Raw genomic sequence first — 19,996 nt, 5'->3', positions numbered from 1 at the left:
ACATAAAACAAAAAATAAATCAAATAAAAACACTAATACTACTAAAATAAATATAAGAATAATTAAATTCTAAAAAAATTACAAAAATAATAATAAAATATTAAAGTCCACGAACCATCGAACAAAATAATTTCGAGTCGAGTTCGACTCGAGTTGATAAATTCGAATGCAAATCAAATATTTATCAACTCGGTTCACAAAGTTCGTAAACCGTTCAATTACAAACCTAGGTCCGACCGAATTTTGAGCGGTTCACTGGTTCTTAAACGGTGTTGATTGATTTGTCATTTAGAATGGTTTAAAGGTATGGTTCGGACCGGACCGTACCGGACCGTGACTAGTTCCAGGTCGAACCGGCTAGTCCAACCCGATCCGGCTCTAAAAACAATGCTCTAGATTATATGAAAATTGAAATTTTAACAAACAAACTATATTTGATAATATACTCTTAAAAGATGCATGAACTTTTATAACATTATACAGTATCTATCGTGATATCTCACGAGTCAACAGATATGATAGAGAATGTGAAAATCGGAATTTAGATATGATAGTGTGTGAAAATCGGAATTTTTGATTGAATGTGGGCCGAGAGGACTTTGTTCGGGAAGCGGCCACTTACGCGAAATTTTGACTTGTCTTTACAAAGAACATGTCAATTGGAACGTGTGTACCTTTCGAAGGAGAGGCTTTGGACTTCTTTTTCTGTTGACGGTGGATCACTTTATGGTCTTCGTGGATGAGCCTGGAATATATTCAAAGATCACGAGATTCTTCACTCGGTTATGAGGGGCGAAGGGGAAACTCTTGGCTCAAGAAAAAGCAATAAATGGATCAGTTACCTTTTCCTAGGCGTGGGAATTCGCAGAACACTGCTCGACTCTTCTTCTTGCAGCCTTTCAGCTAGATGGAAATCAAAATGTTCTTGTCTTTCATCGATGAAGCAAGGTGGTAGTTCGATACCACATATGGAGCATATGTAATCGTTCAACCAAAGAAAAGGTTTGTTATCATGCAATGACACTGGTTCATCGTCACTGCAGCCGATTACTCTTCTCTGTCTTTCCAGGCAGCTGTCCTCGTACTTCATGGAAGGGGAATCTCTTGCAGCACCGGTTGGAACCATCTTTATTGCACCATGCTCTGTACTGAGGTCATCAGCCTAAGGAACAAAGATTTTGAATAACTTTTGATTGGAATAAGAAAAGGAGACTAGGTAAGAAGCAACCTAAAAGCTTCAGTGTTTTTTATGTTGTTTCCATGCCAAAAACAGCCAGGACTAGTAAACATACATTTTGTCTCGAACAATGAATTTGAAGATCTAAACTTTCCCCATCTTCCACCACGACCTGGCCCTTCTTGGAGTCAGGGTGGCCAAGATTTTGTACTTGGTGGACATTGGATAAATCCATCGATTCACATGAACTTGTATCATTAGAGAAACTGGTTCCTCTGCCTATGGATGAAGTATCATCCTTAAGATTGAACTGCGAAAGCTTTTGGTCTCTTAAATTTCTTCCCATTGCATCATCTGTAACAATGAAGGTAGAAAGTGTTTTTTGTTTAGGGTCTACTGAAACACATTTACCATCTTCAGTGAATTGTGACATTCGTAGTCCTGAAAGAAGGGGAAAAAATTCAAAGTTCAGTGCATCACTTCAGAACAGTGTCAAGAAACAATATTTGATAATCGATGCGAAAAAAGGAGTGTCTTACCCATCAGACGGAGAGATGCCGGTAATTCAGCTTTAAGAAGCATCATTGCATGTTTCAGAATATCCTCACTTGAAAAAATGTAGCGTGGCAAAGTCACTGCCCGAGTTCGAACCTGAAGTCTGAAATTAGTGGATAACATGCCAAAAAATCTCCCTTCCAAATAAAGTGGAATAAATATCCGAAGACGAGGGAACATAAACAAGCAAATCTATTATCTAAAGCTTCGATAACAGAGAAAAGCACAGGCACGGTTGGTTTCATGTAACCTTTACATGGATTGCAACAGCATGAGAAGTTCTTTTACATATGAAAAACAAGGCAGAAGCACTGGAGCAGAGGGTTGGCAAGGACCCTAAAGATAAATTCCTTTTTAAAAAAAAGCATAAAAAGGCTAAAGCTGACCTCTGAAGGATACAAGCAAAAACAGTTACTTTTGGTTCATGTCATACTGCAGGATGATATAATTACACATCAGTGTGGCATGTGTCGAATGTACAAATTAATGGGTCAATTAATTTGTGCAGAGCTGTTCGACCTTTCGAAGGAACTGTTGCACAATAATTTTACTGTAGGATGACATTTGAAGTAGAAAATGAACTTAGCAAAAGTACATGTGTAGACTGTAGATAAACAATCTCTAGAAAGAGGGTTCAAGCACACAATTTCAGTTATGAATTAAACAGTACCTCAAAACATGACGTTTTCAACTTCAATGTCAATGTTTTTCCGCACAAGCCTTCTTTCTTCAAGTCAGCAGAAAGATTTTCAGCAAGATCAACTGTAAACAGATCCTTACATATTACTTTGAGAATGCACATAACATCAAGATAACTGCAAAAGAAAATAGTTTGTGCAGCATTCACATGAGATACCACCCAGCACCAAAACCATTCACTTAAAAGGTCTTGTTTCGGCTACTCATTTTGAAAATGAACATTCAAATCTTGCGAAACGGCCATCCAACACCATAAAAATTTCATGTATATCAGAAAGTCGACAAATCCATGCTACATCAATGATGAAAACTGGCATATCAAAACTTGATGCTGAACAGTAAGCCACTAAAGTCATGAAGTCCAGCAACTACAAGAAAGCAACTGGCTAGAAGCATATAATTACACCCTTCCCCCAATCCATAAGGATTTGTTGAAGATCCTACAAAAAATACCCTACGATACCAAATCATCATCACCCAAGGTTGGAATAAATTGTGAGATGACCTTTTTTTTGAAGAAGAAGATAGTAAAGCAAGTATAATAAGGAGACTAAGATAGTGCTCTCAGTAAGAAGTTGTTGTGTCAAACTATGTTTAAAGAAAATTAAGAGAATTATCACATAGTTTGAGCGAGAACGGTAGAGCAGGGGTGGGTGGAGCGACTAACACTGAGGTAAATAAATGAATTTTGGTGAGCGTGTTAGTCTGGTAGACATGTTAATCTGATTACCCAATTTCTGGTAAAGTGATGTCTCATCTTTTGTGGATGGAAATGTTCTCTCGGTACTCATACTTTTTCTGCGTAGGAATTGAGGTGTATCTGTCCTTCCAAGTCCCAGTCCAACAGACAAGAAAAAATCTACAACATCGAGGAAAAACGTTCAGTACATATGTAGCAGAAAACTCACATTAGTCCGAGTAATTTGAATGTGTGAAGCTTTCGGAGCCAGCTACAAGAATCTTAAAAGAGCTAAGAGTCTTACCACTGAAAAAAAATCCTAACCACATTAACGATATAAGGAAAGGAGTTTACAATTATTATCACACAAACCTGCCGATGACCGAGAAAATAGAGCAAAGATTAAACCACTCTTCTGCAGCATCTCCTTGCATGTTGTAATTCCAAGCACATCTTTCAAAATATTTTCAGTGACTTTACCAATGCCACCAATCTACACAAGGGATTCTTCTGTGAATTTGACAAAAGAACCTCCCGCATAACAAAACATAAAAACCTTTCTCAAATATCAACAGGCAACTGACTATACCTTCCTTATAGGCAGCGAAGATATAAATGCCATGACAGCCATACAGTTGTTTGGCAACAGAAACTGTCCATTTGGTTTATTGATATCGGAACAAACCTGCTTGAAAAAAAAAGATTTTTAACATTGGAATAGAAGGCAATGCTAAACAGAACCCAAATTGTAAGTGAAACCGATGAAGGTTTGCATTGCTTGTTATAAGTTAATAATAGATAATGTAAAAAGTTTTCCACATAAAGCCTGCAAAACCTTAGCAAGTAACCGATTCGGTGCCACCCCAGCACTACATGTGAGTCCAGTCTCACTGTGAACACTTTCTCTGAGCTCTTCTGCCACCTTGAGGAAGCATAAACATAAAAAATTAACATTACAGGCATCTGAAAAAACAACATGAGAAAACAGAAAAATGATTGATAGAAAATAAAAGCGCAACACATGTCAATGCAAAGGAATAGATGAATATCGGATCACATGGTAATTCAGTTTTCAACATACTTGTCCACCAGTTAATCCCCTGTCACTACAGAAGTTTGTTATATCTAGGTATGCTTCATCCAAACTTGCAGCGAAGAAGTTGGGATCATATTTCTGGAATACTAAAATGCAAGAAAGAGCATAAGAAAAATCAGGAAAAAACATTAGCTTTCTTGCATCAAACAATTCACAGGAAAAAACACTAAAAACTAACCTTTCCTTGTTAAATCACTATAGTAAGTGTATTTTTTGAAGTCAGTTGGAACAAAAATCAGGTCTGGACACAATTTCCTGGCAATAAAACCAGGCATTGCAGCTCTAACCCCAAATTTCCTCGCCTGAAAAGAAAATTTTGGCCTCATCAAAGGCTAAGGCCTAAGCAGCAAACATGACTCACAGCTTTGAATCAAAGGTGAACCCAGATCAATTAAGAGCTTAGCTGAGATGAAAAAGCATTCACAGAATCACAATCGACCAATTCAAACTCGGCCATTCCAACCTCATAATTAGCAGTTGAGATCATAGACAAACTACCAACAGCCATTGGCTTGCCTTCCAGAGAAGGATTGCTCAGAGTTTCAACAGCAGCGTAAAAAGCATCCATATCAACGTGTAGCCAAATCCTAGACAAGTCACGAGTGGCCTCTAAATCTACCAACCTTTCATCGGCAATCTGTATATGATATATACAAGTCAATTAAGCTGGTACTTTCTCAACGGGACAATTTCACAATTAAAAAAACTATGGTCAGCCTAACCAAACATGTTCAATTTCAAAAGCCAAACAACATTAACCAACAACTTGCTCAATTTGGCTTCATTATCGCTAAAGATCAACTATACCTTCTGATAACTGGCTATATCCGAGGGAGTGAGCTTCGCAAGTTGCACCCGCATGTTCTCGATTTTCTGCTTCATGTAAGCTTCTTTTCTTTCCTCATTCTCGAAATATTTGGACCCTTTGCTCATCTCATACACTATTCTCTGCACTTTTTCCTTATCCACCCCTTCCATGCCTTAAAGAAAATCAAATAGCCCGATACTCAGTCGAGTGGCTAACAAATCTTAATTACAAAAATCCGAATTGCGTGCATCAATCTCAGGACTTGATCAAGAAAAATACCTGCTTTCGCGTTGGTGTAAACAGTGTGATAGGATTGCCATGGACGAGCGGTATCGTTACCAGAAATTGAATCTTCCTCATTCTCCATCAATATTCTTCTAGCTTTCTTAATTTTTTCCAATTAGGGCAGAATGTTCATAAAGTAACACGGATTGACACCAGAGAAATGATGAACACGGCGCCAATAATTAAATATTATATATTTATATAGAATTTATTTATTTTTTTTTTAAAAAAAAAAGCAAAATTCTTTAGGAAGCTACATATATTTTAATTGTTAATAATTAATAATTAATAATAATTATTAATTATTAATTATTTAAATCCCCTCTCACCCATTCCAGATCAGATATATTTTTTAAAAAATGTAAATATATAAACCCAAAAAATTTAAATATATAACACATAATTACTTGTGATATCTCGGATTAGTTACTTTTATTTTTTATTAAATGGCATTACTACATCAAGAATGAGTCAGCTAGGGCACTAGGGGCGAACCGGCCTCGTTTCGACAGACCTAGTCAATTTCGACAATTTTAACGGTTAGATTAGGTCGGATAGTGCAACTCACCATTTTGATGGGTCGAAAAATTATCAATCTAATTCACCCAATTAATGTAGTTGAACATGTCCGACTCATTTTGATAGTTTTAAATATCATCGGTTTTTTTTCCCAAAACGGATAGTTTTTTCAAGTCAAACTCATAGTCAAATGGTTGATTCATCCATATGTTAGACTCAACGTTCCAACTGAAAATAAAGTATAAATGGGATATTTGACTCAATTATTTGATGGGGCCATTATTGAATGGAAAATACATCACGGTTTTTTAGTGTCGAGTTCGGACTATAATAAGGATAATATCACATGCAACATTTAACTATAATCATTCATATTTTGTCATATTAATGCTATCAACATTAATATTGTTCGTATGTTACGATATGTACTATTGGATACACAATTGAGGTACTACTATTAGAGTAACATCTCATTGATTATTTTTCTACGTATTTCTAATTGATTGTGACGAATCTATATAATTTTAGCCGATTAACATGTCCGAAATTTTGAATACTGCTATCGAGATCTATATAATTTATCATAAGATCATCTTTATAAGATCATTCAATAAAAGTTTTGGATAATAACAATGCTCTGTCTAAGTTTTCTTAAGTAGAGCAGTCGAAACAGAACAGATGAGAAGAGCAGCTAGCAGTCGAGAACATAAATCAGAACGAAAGAGCATAAGAGAATTTGGAGTGGTATAAGATCAATTAACTCATAGCAGCAGACTAAGAAAAAGACTAACTTTCTTTCTTAATTATTACCTTGCCTATAGTAAGTTGAATTTATGTTTGATAAACTTTGTTGGTATAGGGTAATTGGTTAGAATGAGTAGTTGAATAAACAATCACATTAGTTTTTCCGAAATTCGATTGTGTTAACAATTTTGAATTTTGTAATTCTCGTCGAGTCAATGTCAGTTGGCTAATCAGATAATTTTTGTGCAGGAGGAAGCTAAACTGACAGATTGAACACTAAAAAATGACTAAGTAAGAAAAATAGTTGGGTTATCAAGAATAGGCTTACTGAAATATAAAAAAACAAAAAAGATGTTACTAGATTTTTGGATATTTGAACAACTCCTAAGTCACCCCATCTTCCTTGTGAGAAGGATGTTCACTAGAAGACATTAGAAATTACAACTTTTGTAATAATCCGATTCAGTCAGGCTTTATCACTACCTAGCTGAAAGTTCTAGTTTAGTTTACTTAAACAACATCGAACAATACACTAACTGTCTCTATACAAGTATTTCGAAAATGAAAGATATTAAGCACAAATTGATCTTTAATGATCTGATATAATATTTAAGCGTATGCTAAAAAGTCTTGAAAACAGTTGGGCTATTGAAAGCTTGAATATTTTTCCTTATGCGATAATTCCAAAGAACCTAACTGATTTATAAGTTCATCTATTTATAGACTTGGATTGGATATAATGGTCAGTAAAATCAAATATTATATCTGTTTCAAATATGACGCTCGTTAATCCCGTCTTTTTCCTGTCACTGTCATTTCTGACAAATCGTATATTGTATATAGTACTCGCAGATTTCTGACAATTCAGAGACCGTTTGTACGGAAGACTTTATCCAGTAATTCATCCTTGTAACTCTGAGTAGTCTTATTGATTCTTCAAAGAATATCTCCTCAGTTTAGCTCAACCATCTTTTAGTCCGGTTGATCTTCAGCTGTCAGTTCGAAGACTTAGATATCAGTTAACTTCAAACATATTTCCGAACACACTTTGATAAAATGCTCAACCCAAATTTATGTCAAATGGATTTGAAACTTAACATCCTAGAATCAATTTATGGTATAAAGAGAATTTTCAAAAGTGAAGCAGAATTTTCAAAAACAGTCCATTCATCATTCTCTAAACCACTTTTCTTGTATTTTATCCCATGACTTGAATAATTTCCTCGTATTAATTACGAATTTCTATTTTTTTTCGTGCTAAATCCAATTTAAAGATCACGTAAATATTGAAAATGAATCATTTAATGTATTTAAGTTCCTACATTCAATTTAAATTTCAAAAATTAAAATTTGAAATCTATGAGACAGATTCTAACAGTTAATTTTACAGGGAATATAATAACTAATCCCTATAAATCTTTCATGGCATTCACGATCAAATTAGGAAATTTTTTTTGTTAAGGTCCTATCAATGGTGAAATTCTTGAAAAAATATTTGTTCTTCTTTCTTGTTCTTGGTCTCGAGCAGGGTAATATGCTGTTTCTATTCTTCTTTATGCTATAATTGTAATGATAATTTTTTTTACAAAATATATAATTCTACGTTATCAGATTTCAGATAAAAATCCATCAATCATCGAGAAACAATCATTTCAAATTAATCAACTGTGAGAATTTATTTCTAGAATTTACACGGTTATGTAAAAAATATTCATTTAAAATATGTTGTTCTTATACTGATGGATTTCAAACTATTTGATATGCTTTGATAGAAAAAATTCAAGTGAATTTCAAATCTGTTATGTATCATGTTATGGAATTTAAATAATAATTATGGTGAATTTTAAGTAAACGCAAAATAATTGGTTATTGAAATTTATCTCAAATCCTTTCTCCAAATCAAATTAGTCCATCAAAGCGTAACAATTTTCAATATAATCACTATCCTATGACAAGACTTCGATGATGTTGAAATTATGGTTATTATTGGTAATAGCTCGTCATGCATGTATATATAGGTCAAAAAATCCATGCAGTGCCTTATGACTACAGCTTCACGAATGAGGTAAAAAAAAAAAAAACTTAATTATCTGATTTTCAAGGATTTTTCGTTTATTTATTAGAGAATCGGAGTCATCATATTATTAATATTATATATGTACTTTTTATTACAATCATTATTAAAACAAAAAATTCAGTGTCTGGAAAATCCTCTTGGACCTCAATATGGTGGAGGGATAGTGACGAATCCCGAGATAAATCAAGGGTTGGAAAATTGAGCACCAACAATCCAAAGATGCCAACAAATACATAACTGCATCGAATAGAAGTCGATCATTTTATAGCTTCTCGCAGAGATTTTATTTAGACAAGGATAAACTTTACACATTTCCAGGTATTCATATTTCAATAATTGCACTCATTCAGAAAAATCTTTTTGTTTTTTTTACAAATATAATAATTCCATGTTTAGCTAACTACTATTTTTTACACGATTTCGATCCTTTATGTTGTTGAAATTCAGTGTCATAGCTGGTGTAAATCTTTCAATTCTTGACATTTTCAATCATTTGCTCTTGTACTTTGTAGCATGGCTGCAAGTGAGCCATGGAGAAGCGCACATTGCCGCCATGTTCAAAACAAAAGAGAGCTATGAGACTGCGGGTTGGGTTGTTGCACGCAAGGGATGTTGGTCCATGCTCAAGGGTGGTCTGGTCGTAAATGCTTCCGGCCCTGCCGAGCTCTACTTTCAGGTTAGTTTCCTCTTCACTTGTTCATCTTATTCTTGGCTATTTCCTAATTTGTTTGCATGTTCTCCTCAAAATTTGCAGAACGACGATGCAGAAGTAGATATATGGGCAGATAGCATCTCATTCCAGCCATTTACACATGAAGAATGGAAATCTCACCAAGATCAAAGAGTCGAGAAGGTCGGACAACTAGAAAGCTACCCTAATGCATCGATTTAATTTTTTCTTTCAAATACTCCCACCAGTAATTGATGAAGAGTACATATGAATATACATTCGCAGGTGCGCAAGAAATCGGTGAAATTCCAAGTTTTGGATCAACACGGCCAACCCATTTCAAATGCCACAGTCTCTGTCAAACAGAACGGATTGAGATTCCCAGTGGGATGCGCCATAAACCAAAACATTCTCCAACACGCCGCATATCAAAACTGGTTCACGGCGAGATTCAAATACAGCGTGTTCGGAAACGAGATGAAATGGTACTCAACCGAGCGGTCCCCAGGTGCCGAAGACTACTCAATCGCAGATTCCATGCTCCGATTCACCCAATCCCACGGAGTCACGGTTCGTGGACACAATGTCTTCTGGGACGACCCATATTACCAGCCTTGGTGGGTCAAGGGACTCTCGCCGAACGACCTGCGGGCAGCTTCGGACAGGCGGATAAATTCCGTGGTGGGGAGGTATAGGGGGCAGCTTATTCACTGGGACGTGGTGAACGAGAACTTACACTATTCGTTCTTTGAAAGTAAGCTTGGAGGCAGCGCATCAACCAATTTTTACCAGCAGGCGAACCGTATTGACTCGAAGGCCACGCCATTCTTGAACGAGTACAACACGATTGAGGAGAGTCGAGATCCAGTGTCCTCGCCGCCGAAGTATCTGCAGAAGATCTCGGAGATGCGGCGGCAGGGATATAACGGCCCTTTGGGGATCGGGCTTCAGGGCCATTTCGGATATGTCAATTTGCCTTACTTGAGGTCTTCGCTTGATACGCTTGCTTCCGCTAGATTGCCCATCTGGATTACAGAATTGGATGTCAAGCCCGGACCGAACCAGGTAAATAATTCAGCAAGAGTTCCATGTAATCACATTTGAGCTAGCAAATCCTACCATTAATGATTCTAACATGTTTGAACAACAGGCTAGTTATTTGGATCAGATTCTACGGGAAATTCATGCGCATGCCTCAGTACAAGGCATAATAATTTGGTCCACATGGAGTCCTGGGGAATGCAACACCATGTGTTTAACTGACAACAACTTCAAGAATTTACCTGCCGGCGATGTTGTCGACAGGTTCATGCGGACATTGACTGAAGCAGCCGGTGTTCAAGAAACCACGGACGCTAGTGGCTTGTTTGAAACGTCGTTGTTTCACGGTGACTATGAAGCGGAAATCAGCCATCCCCTGGGAGTAAAAAGCCGGAAGTTTAGTGTGGTGCCAAACGAGGCGGAAGAAGGAGAAGGCGGATTGGTTGACAAGATTATTGTGTGAAACTAGAAAGAAAGCTAAGCTAATTTAACGCTTGTTTTATTGTCGGTAATGTAACTCTTTCAACGAAGTATTTTAAACATATATATGTTTTTTGCATTTCATATTGTTTTTCTTTTCATTTTTGTAGCACAAAAATAGCATGCTGGCATAGCAATTGTATGTGAAATAAGGGAAAATGGAGAGGAAAGGAAGTTATTTAATTCATACACATAACAAATGCGGGAAAGGGAGACGAGGGTAAAGGTAGGATTTTCTTAAGCTTTTATGGTTTGGCTTTGATTTCAATCAAGAGATAATTCATCTTGGGGTTCGATTTGATACAGACGTAGAGTAGATGAATATTTGACTAATCAGAAGTTCAATACTCTCTATCAACACTTTTTTAGGTGAGTATGTCGCACATGATTTTCTCAGTACAATTTACTTGCATATTTGCATAATATTATGTTAGTTCAGGGGTTTACTAGCTCGATGTGCATCGAAAGATAACGGTTACAGATTCCATTACAAAAAAGAGAGAAATTTGTCATTCATAGATTTGGAATTCGATGTGTCTTTGTACAGTTGCACATGGATTGAATAATTTGTAATTCGTAGATTTGGAATTCAATTTTATTGTTAAATAACTTCAAAGAAAACTCAATTTCACCTCATATTTATTTACAGTGTGTTTTTACTAATCAGAATAGATTTCGAATACATTTAGGTTATGTTTGGTAGCCATGATAAGATAATGATTATTAAATAATCATCCCTTATATCATGTTTGGTTCATTTTTAATTTAACATGGAGGCCCTGATTATGATTGAAAGCCCTCATTATTTATGTTATTTGTGTGATTAAATATCTCTTCTCAAAGGTGTGATAATGTATAATTTTTGAATAGTGATAATGATAAGATTGTACATTGACCATAATATCCTTGAATTGTTTTCTTCAATATAATATGAAAATTAAAATTAGTGAAAATTTAATAATTAATATAATATTTAAATTTTTATTATATTTTTTTTATAAATTAATTTCATATATTTTTATTATTTTCAATCATTTTAAAGAAAATAAATTGAAATGTAAATCTATCTTAAATTAAATTTTTATAAATTTCTAATCTTGTTAATTCATTTTTTTATGAAAATAAATATTTATTAAATTCTAATTTATTTTGTTTAATGATTACCGTAATATTTTCAAATATATTTCTAATAAATATATTTAAATTAATTTTAATAAATATAAATTATAATTATAAATATTTAATTATCTATCAAATTATTTTAAAAATATTTATAATTATTTTAAAAAAACAATAATATTATAATTATTTCTAAATTTTATTTAACATTAACATTCAAAATATTATTGCTATTTTAATTATTAAAGTAAATGCATATTTACAAATTTATTTTTAATAACTATATTTAAATTAATTTTAATAAATGTAAATTATAATTATAAATATTTAATTATCTATTTAATTATTTTAAGAATATATATTTAACTAACACTTATGGTATTTTGGTCATTGCAATAAAATTTACAAAATTAATCAATCATTTTAAAATCATACAAAACACCATGTTATTTATCCCACCATACTATTAATTCATATCTCTCATTTTTTAATCATTCTAATTACTAATCATTTACTTATCCCATCACACGTACCAAACGGAGCCTTATAATATAAATAAAATAGAGAGATGAATTTGAATTTCTTTTATTTTACAACTTAAATAATGAAAATACATTTTAATCAATAGATTTCAAATATATCCATCCAAATGAAACCTAAATATTTTTAGTTAAATAAGCTTTGTCTAAAAAGTATAAATATCATATTACTAGTAAACTTGAGATGTGACTCTTATGTTTATTTGAAGTACGATAGTTTTAGCCATTTTATTTTATTTTATTATAATTTTTTTTTATATGGAGAGTGATAAAATAATATAAACTTGTATAAGATTTAAGAGTAAAACTTAAATAAGATTTAAATAATGTGTATATTAGTGAATTTTTATCGTAATAGAAAATTATAAAAAATTAAAAAAAAATAATCAAAAGGAACACGATGATTTTCCGACGTATTGATTCCGACGATATAGAAGATATGAAAAATAAATAAATCTTTGTAAGACGATCTCACGAATCTTTATCTGTGAGACGAGTCAGNTGAAAAATAAATAAATCTTTGTAAGACGATCTCACGAATCTTTATCCGTGAGACGAGTCAGTCATATCGATATTTACAATAAAAAATAATACTCTTAGCATAAAAAGTAATATTTTTTGCATAGATGACTCAAATGAAATATATGTTTTACAAAATACGATTTATAAGACCGTCTCATATAAATTTTTGTCACGAAAAATAGAACAATGTCTATTAATGTATTGTCATATATTTTATTATTATTTTTTAAAAAAATCATTTTTCTGCACTGTTCGAAGTCCCGAGGAAGTACTTAAAAATATTTATTTAATCTACCAACGAGTTTTCAATGCAGTGTTGGTTCTTCGAACAGTCCGCAAAATATTTCAGCTCTGCTCTCTATGCGATTTTTTTAGAATTTTCTTCAAAATTTCCCCCCTAAATTATTCCTGTGTCTTGTTGCCGCAGAGAAAGTTTCAGGAAGAACCTGCTGTATGAGGTAAAATTATATGCTAATAGTGTAATGATGTTGGCTTGAAGCCGTACAGAGTTTGCTTGGTGTACCAGTCTCTTGATTTTCAATTCCTGCTCATAATAGTACCGAGTTTCATATGAATAGCTGCGTGGTTGAATTTTTTATTTTCTACAGCTGTTATTGCGTTGATTATATGCTAATTTATTGTCTGTTGTCTCAGACTCGTTTATTCTTGGAATTATTGAACAAGCTGCTTGTTTGTTTATTTATTTATGTCTATTTCTGTAGGTTTTTCTTTATTTTATGTAGTAATTTAAAATTATGAGAGGAGATCGTGGATGAATGTGGGGTATTCTGTGCTAGGGTTAAGAGGCTTGCTTGAATATTTAAATGTTGTGAAAAGTAAAAAATAAATACAAAAGATATTACATTTTGCCACTGAAAGTCAATGTTTTGAAACTAATATTGAGGTCCTGGCCCAATAATAAGTAAATTGTAAAGGATCAAAACTTTATCAGTAAAGGTTGGTAGATACAAAAAATATGAGGGGCATTCCGAGAATCGAACTCGGGACCTCTCGCACCCAAAGCGAGAATCATACCACTAGACCAAATGCCCTGTTGTTTAGAATCCGTGTGTATTTACACTTTTTTTTTATGAATTATGGCCTAAGTGTGAATCTAGCTAGATACATATAGATGGGAGATGAAGTTGACTTGGGTGCTTTATACATCATTATATCTGTAGGTCTGATGTGTCACTTGAATATTTGAATGTTGTAAAAAGTAATATATAATACAAAAGATACCACATTTTTCCACTGAAAGTCAATGTCTTGAAAATAATATTGAGGTCTTGGAGCAAAAATAAGTAAGATTGTAAAGGATCAAACTTTATCAGTGACGGTTGGTAGATACAAAAAATAAGAGGGGCATTCCAAGAATTGAACTCGAGACCTTTTGCACCCAAAGCGAGAATCATACCGCTAGACCAAACTATTGTTTAGGTTCAGTCTGTATTTTCACTTTTTATGCATTACAGTCTAAGTTCGATTCTAGATACATATGGATGGGAGATGGAGTTGACTTGGGTGCTTTGAACAACATTATCTCTCTAGGTTTGATGTTGCTTTTTTGTAATATTGCCATAGCAAGCTCGATAAAAAGCCGATATATGAAACTAATGGAACACGGATACATTCGTAAACCTGTATGTATTTTTAAAATGCAGTAGGATTTGACGTATTGATGGTCGTGATTTGAATCATGATAATGTTTGCTCTGAAAAATGTTAGCTGACTTAGTGTTCCTTTGTTGTACGAGCACTTATAATTTTTCTGGACTATTAGATTCTCCAAAAACAGGTGTATTGCGTTTTGTGAATCCATTGAAATTCATCATGTTCTTCTTAAACCATAATTTATTTTTCTTTAGAATAACATAACCAAAAATGAGAAGGATAGCAAATATCTTCTAGGAAGACTTTTTGCTTAGTTCTGAGATTAAGATTTGATTTTGGTATCTCTTAATTCGGTTTTTGGTATCTCTTAATTCGGTTCATGCGACCGTATTGTTCACTTCAATTTTATTGAGTAAAGTGGATCAGAAGTTTCAAAATATTTTCCCCTAAAATACAATGTCTTTGTTTTGCGTAGCAAGTTACTGGAAGAACCTGATATATGAGGTAAAATTATATGCTAGTAGTGTAAAAATGATCACTTGAAGCCGTATAGAGTTCGCTTGGTATATTAGTCTCTTGATGTTCAATTCCTGCTAATAATATTGCTAAGTTTTATATGAATAGCTTCATGGCCGAAATTTTTTCTGGTTTATTTATTTCTATAGCTATTATTGCGTTGATTAGAACCTATTTATTGTCTGTTGTTTCAGACTCATTTGTTCTTGGAATTATTGAACAAGCTGATTGTTTATTTATTTGTGTCTATTTGTGTAGGTGTTTATTTATATTATACAAAGTATTTTAAAACTATGAGAGGAGATATTGTGGATGAATGTAGGATATTCTGTGCTAGGGTTAAGAGGCTTGCTTGAATATTTTAATGTTGTGAAAAGTAAAAAATCAACACAAAGATATCACATTTTGCCACCGAAAGTCAATGTCCTGAAATTAATATTGAGGTCCTGGACCAAAATTAAGTAAATGATCAAACTTTATCAGTGAAGGTTGGTAGATACAAAAAATATGAGGGGCATTCCGAGAATCGAACTCGGGACCTCTCGCACCCAAAGCGAGAATCATACCACTAGACCAAATGCCCTGTTGTTTAGGCTCAATCTTTATTTTCAATTTTTATGTATTATGACCTAAGTGTGAATCTAGATACATACAGATGGGAGATGGAGTTGACTTGGATGCTTTTAACAGCTTTTATCTCTCTAGGTTTGATGTTGCATTTTGGTAATATTGGCTTGGTAAACTCGGCAAAAAGCCGCTATATGAAACTAATGGAACACGGCTACATTCTGGAATATGTATGTATTTTTACAATGCACTAGGCTTTGACATATTGATAGTCGTGATATGAATCATGATAATGTTTGCTCTCAAAAATGTTAACTGACTTTATGTTCTTTCGTTGTACAAACAATTCTAATTTTTCTGAACTATTAGATTCTCCAAAAACAGGTTTATTGCTTTTTGTGAATTCATCAAATTCGTGTTGTTCTTCATAAACCATAAATTTATTTATTTTTGAATAACAGAAACCATAAATCAGAAGGATAGCAAATATCTGCTAGGAAGACTTTTTGCTTAGTTCCGAGATTAAGATTTTATAGTAGGTGTCTCTTAATTCCGTTCTGGTGATCATGTTGTTCACTTCATTTTTATTGAGTAGACAGAATCCGAAGTTTCAATTTTTCTTCCCTAAAATACTGCGTCTTTTTCCGTGGAGCAAGTTTCAGGAAGAACCTGCTATGTGAGGTAAAATTATAAGCTAGTATTGTAATCATGTTCGCTTGATGCCGTATCGATTTTGTTTGGTATATCAGTCTCTTGATGTTCAATTCCTGCTCATGATAGTGCTTAGTTTTATATGAATAGCTGTGTGGTTGAATTTTTTCTGGTTTATTTATTTTCTATAGCTTTAGAATCTATTTATTGTGTTGTATTAGATTCGTTTATTGGAATTATTGAACATGCTGCTTCTTTGTTTATTTTTTGTGTCCATTTGTGTAGATTTTTTTCTTTATTTTGTACAGTATATTAAAATTATGAGAGGAGATCATGGATGAATGTGGGATATTCTGTGCTAGGGTTAACATGCTTACTTGAATATTCACATGTTGTGAAAAGTAGAAAATAAATACGAAAGATATCACATTTTGCCACTGAAAACCAATGTATTGAAAATAATGTTGAGGTCCTGGACCAAAATTAAGTAAAATTGTGAAGGATCAAACTTTATCGGTGAAGGTTGGTGGATACAAAAAATATGAGGGGCATTCCGAGAATCGAACTCGGGACATCTCGCACCCAAAGCGAGAATCATGCCACTGGACCGAATGCCCTGTTCAGGCTGAATCTGTATTTTCGCTTTTTTATGCATTATTTCCAAGTGTGAATCTACTAGATACATATAAATGAAGTTGACTTTGGTACTTAGAACAAATTATCTCTCTAGTTTTGATGTTACGTTTTGTAATATTTGCATAGCAAGCTTGGCAAAAAGCCGATATATGAAACTAATTGAACATGGCTACATTCTTGCACATGTGTGTGTTTTATGATGTACTAGGCTTTGACCATATTGATAGCCGTGCTATGAATCATAATAATGTTTGCTCTCAAAAATGTTAACTGACTTTCTGTTCCTTCGTTGTATGAATTATTTTATTTTTTCTGTACTGTTAGATTCTACAAAAACAGATGCTTTGCTTTTTGTGAATTCGTCAGAATTTTTCATGTTCTTCATAAACCATATATATAATTTGGAATAACAGACACCATAAATTAGAAGGATAACAAATATCTGCTATTAGGACTTTTTTCTTAGTTCTGAGAATAAGAATTGATTGTCGGTATCTCTTAATTCAGTTCACGTGATCCTGTTGTTCTTCATTTTTATCGAGTAGAGATGATCAGAAGTTTCAATTACTTTACTTTTACTCTGGAATTTTTTAAATGCTTTTTTTTTCATTGAATTGTTGAATAAAAGCAATTAATTATATAAAGATAAAACCTACTATCCACGCTAACAATAGAAACATTCAACCTAGTGGAAAATCTAGAGAGGTAGATTCAGTTCATCTCTTAGTATTCCAGTTTTTTATGATTAAATCATCCATCTAAATGCATTCTTTAAAATGATGTTACTGTAATCCTTTTAAAGTCAGCTCTAAACTTTCAGTTCAGTTTTAACTTTTACTTCTGGACTTTATTATATCTACTAAATCATTATATTGAAATTGAACTATGTTGCTTAAAAAAAAAGTGGAATGTGTTCGTTCAAGATATTTTTTTCCGGTTTAGTTAATAAGCATATATGAATTTCAAAGGTCGACTAAAGAACTAGATCATGACATGAAGTGGAAATAAAAGAAAGATAAGCGCTGAAATATGTGTAGTGTATACCTGGTGCTGATTATGTTGGCAGATAATGCTATCTAGATTTTGTGGCTTTTTAGCTGGTCTCTTTCGCTAGTAGCTATTTAGTGGCTTTTTTTAGCTCTCAATTTTGATTTGGAGCCGAGGTTGATTCACTGAAGTTTTTTGGTCTTTTTCAATATAAGTTGATAAAAAATTACAACGATGTGTTAAAAAATGTGGACCGCTAGGAGAAGAAATAATCGAGGAAAAAAGGCATTAAAATTTTTGAATGGGGCATTCTGAGAATCAAATTCAGGACCTCTCGCACCCAAAGCGAGAATCATACCACTAGACCAAATGCCCAATTCCTAAGTTTTGCATTATTTTTGTACTTGAGAGTTATTTTTTTAATTCCTACTGCATCTATCTGGTGTACAAATTAACTTCACAAGTGTAATTTAATCAACTGCATCTAGATTTGATCATTCAATGATTTTTATCAAGATAAAAATAAACAATTGGAACTTAACTGGCATTTTTTAATGATCAAATCTATTATGCGATTTTGCTTCATGGAGGCCTACAAAATGAGCCATGTAAGGAAAATGTAGTTACCTATAGTCCATAGAACTCGATGATCTGTTGTAATCACCTGATTTTTTGTAGATCATTCTATAGGATCTGAAATATTATAAAATCTAAGCAGAAAATATAAATAATTTTCTCGTTGAATATGCAGGTTTATCCCAACTGGCATTTTATTTGCTATCATCTCCTCAGTAATTTAACAAAGAAGTTGAGAATGTTAATGATCAGGTATAAACTCTTGGGACATGCTACATTACGTAATGTATTTTTCTATGTAGATGGTCAATATGGATTGATTTGTAATTTGTGCCTATTGAATTTTGAAGGGTTTCACTGGCTGATCATGTACTTTCTTCTCTTTGTTTGATCCATATCAGCAGATGTAATTTTCTTTGTACTAATGAATGTGTTAATCAACTATCTTAAGGCTTCAACTAGACGAATAAATTGTAATTGCTAGGTTGCAACAATAAATCTAGCTTTCTTACTCTGATATTCACTGTGCATTATTTGTTAATTTTACAAAAATCAATTGATAACCTGCAAAACTATCACAGGTGCATATTTCTACTGATCAGTAGTGGATTTTTTTCAATTTGACTTTAGCTGTTTCTAGGAACTTTGTTGCGAAAAGTTGAAGGGGCCAAAATAGGGCATTCTGAGAATCGAACTAGGGACCTCTCGCTCCCAAAGCGAGAATCATACCACTAGACCAAATGTCCTCGTGCTGATAATTCTCTCTCACACATGACTACATGGGGATGTGAACTTTAATCTGATTGTTATTTGTAGTCAAGTCTTGGTGATTAGTATTCCTGCAAATATTTCCAACTAGCGAGTCTGCAAAAGCTAACCATTGGTATTCACCATAAATCTGTATGGATCTGATTACTTGGTGTAGATATTTAAAGAAAGATCCAACAATATAAGTGCCAAAAAGTGAGTATGCAGGTTTTAGATAAAATCTCATTGTTACTCCTTTGACCTTTCCTCCCAGTTTGATTTCAATGTGCTTCCTTTTGTTTTTGTTGGAACCTTTAACATCCACGGTGCTATTTCTCTGAGTGTGACTTGGCTTCTCTAAAGATCATATACTGCTGTTTCTATTTGACTTTAAGTCAGATGAGTTGAATCCTGGTATTAAACTGACAGGAGTAAAAAAGTAAATGTATTGACTAATTTGTATGGGACATTCAAAGAAGTGAACTCAATACCTCAAAGTGCCTCTCGCACCCAAAGTGAGAATAATACCACATGACCTAATCCCAATTCTATATGCCAATATGTTTTCTTTAATCTTATCAATTTATTTACTCAGCATCTTAGCCCCATGAAATTTTTTTTCAATGAGATATTGGCAGGCAATGGGAAGTCGGAAAAACCCTGTGATGGTCTCGAATTCTTTTCTTGATATTC

General features: G+C 33.5%; 3 protein-coding genes and 2 non-coding genes across 12 annotated transcripts in view; 2 read left to right on the top strand and 3 right to left on the bottom strand.

Moving 5' to 3' along the window:
- Positions 1-449: 449 nt before the first annotated feature.
- Positions 450-5,463, bottom strand: LOC140985083 (DNA polymerase kappa-like). The gene is made up of 14 exons (XM_073452836.1): positions 5,294-5,463; positions 5,014-5,186; positions 4,670-4,843; positions 4,385-4,508; positions 4,192-4,292; positions 3,946-4,032; positions 3,700-3,795; positions 3,483-3,603; positions 3,162-3,290; positions 2,403-2,494; positions 1,717-1,828; positions 1,293-1,618; positions 843-1,162; positions 450-745 (listed from the first exon to the last, which is right to left on the bottom strand). Exons 1-14 carry the CDS (start codon positions 5,379-5,381, stop codon positions 619-621), a joined length of 2,070 nt encoding a protein of 689 aa, XP_073308937.1. The 5' UTR covers positions 5,382-5,463; the 3' UTR covers positions 450-618.
- Positions 5,464-8,564: 3,101 nt separating this feature from the next.
- LOC140984650 (endo-1,4-beta-xylanase 5-like) lies at positions 8,565-10,825 on the top strand. Its single transcript, XM_073452199.1, is given in 7 exon segments — positions 8,565-8,627; positions 8,761-8,822; positions 8,824-8,957; positions 9,152-9,315; positions 9,394-9,492; positions 9,595-10,374; positions 10,460-10,825. Coding segments are annotated over 7 exon segments (1,656 nt in total). The 3' UTR covers positions 10,814-10,825.
- A 2,471-nt stretch (positions 10,826-13,296) lies between these two features.
- The window catches only part of LOC140985173 (uncharacterized), an 8,450-nt gene continuing 1,750 nt past the window's right edge, over positions 13,297-19,996 (top strand). For 3 of the 8 annotated variants that reach the window (XR_012176716.1, XR_012176720.1, XR_012176718.1), the window contains exons 1-2: positions 13,297-13,468; positions 18,732-18,808. Coding sequence is in view for 1 of the 8 variants with exons in the window: in XM_073452941.1 (XP_073309042.1) it covers positions 13,464-13,468; positions 16,306-16,387; positions 18,732-18,808 (164 nt within the window). In the remaining 7 variants the exon portion in view is untranslated. Of the gene's footprint in view, positions 15,128-16,301; positions 16,388-18,731; positions 18,809-19,996 lie in introns of all 8 variants that reach the window. The other 5 variants (XR_012176719.1, XR_012176721.1, XM_073452941.1 and 2 more) reach the window with 4 other exon arrangements.
- Positions 13,991-14,062, bottom strand: TRNAP-UGG (transfer RNA proline (anticodon UGG)). The gene has a single exon. It is a non-coding gene; the product is annotated as a tRNA-Pro (tRNA).
- TRNAP-UGG (transfer RNA proline (anticodon UGG)) lies at positions 15,651-15,722 on the bottom strand. Its single transcript has one exon. It is a non-coding gene; the product is annotated as a tRNA-Pro (tRNA).

Source organism: Primulina huaijiensis, chromosome 9 (genome assembly GCF_012295235.1).
Source record: "Primulina huaijiensis isolate GDHJ02 chromosome 9, ASM1229523v2, whole genome shotgun sequence".
NCBI classification, from domain to species: domain Eukaryota; kingdom Viridiplantae; phylum Streptophyta; class Magnoliopsida; order Lamiales; family Gesneriaceae; genus Primulina; species Primulina huaijiensis.
The sequence above is the reverse complement of the archived record's forward strand: the minus strand, read 5'-3'. Positions and strand labels throughout refer to the sequence as shown.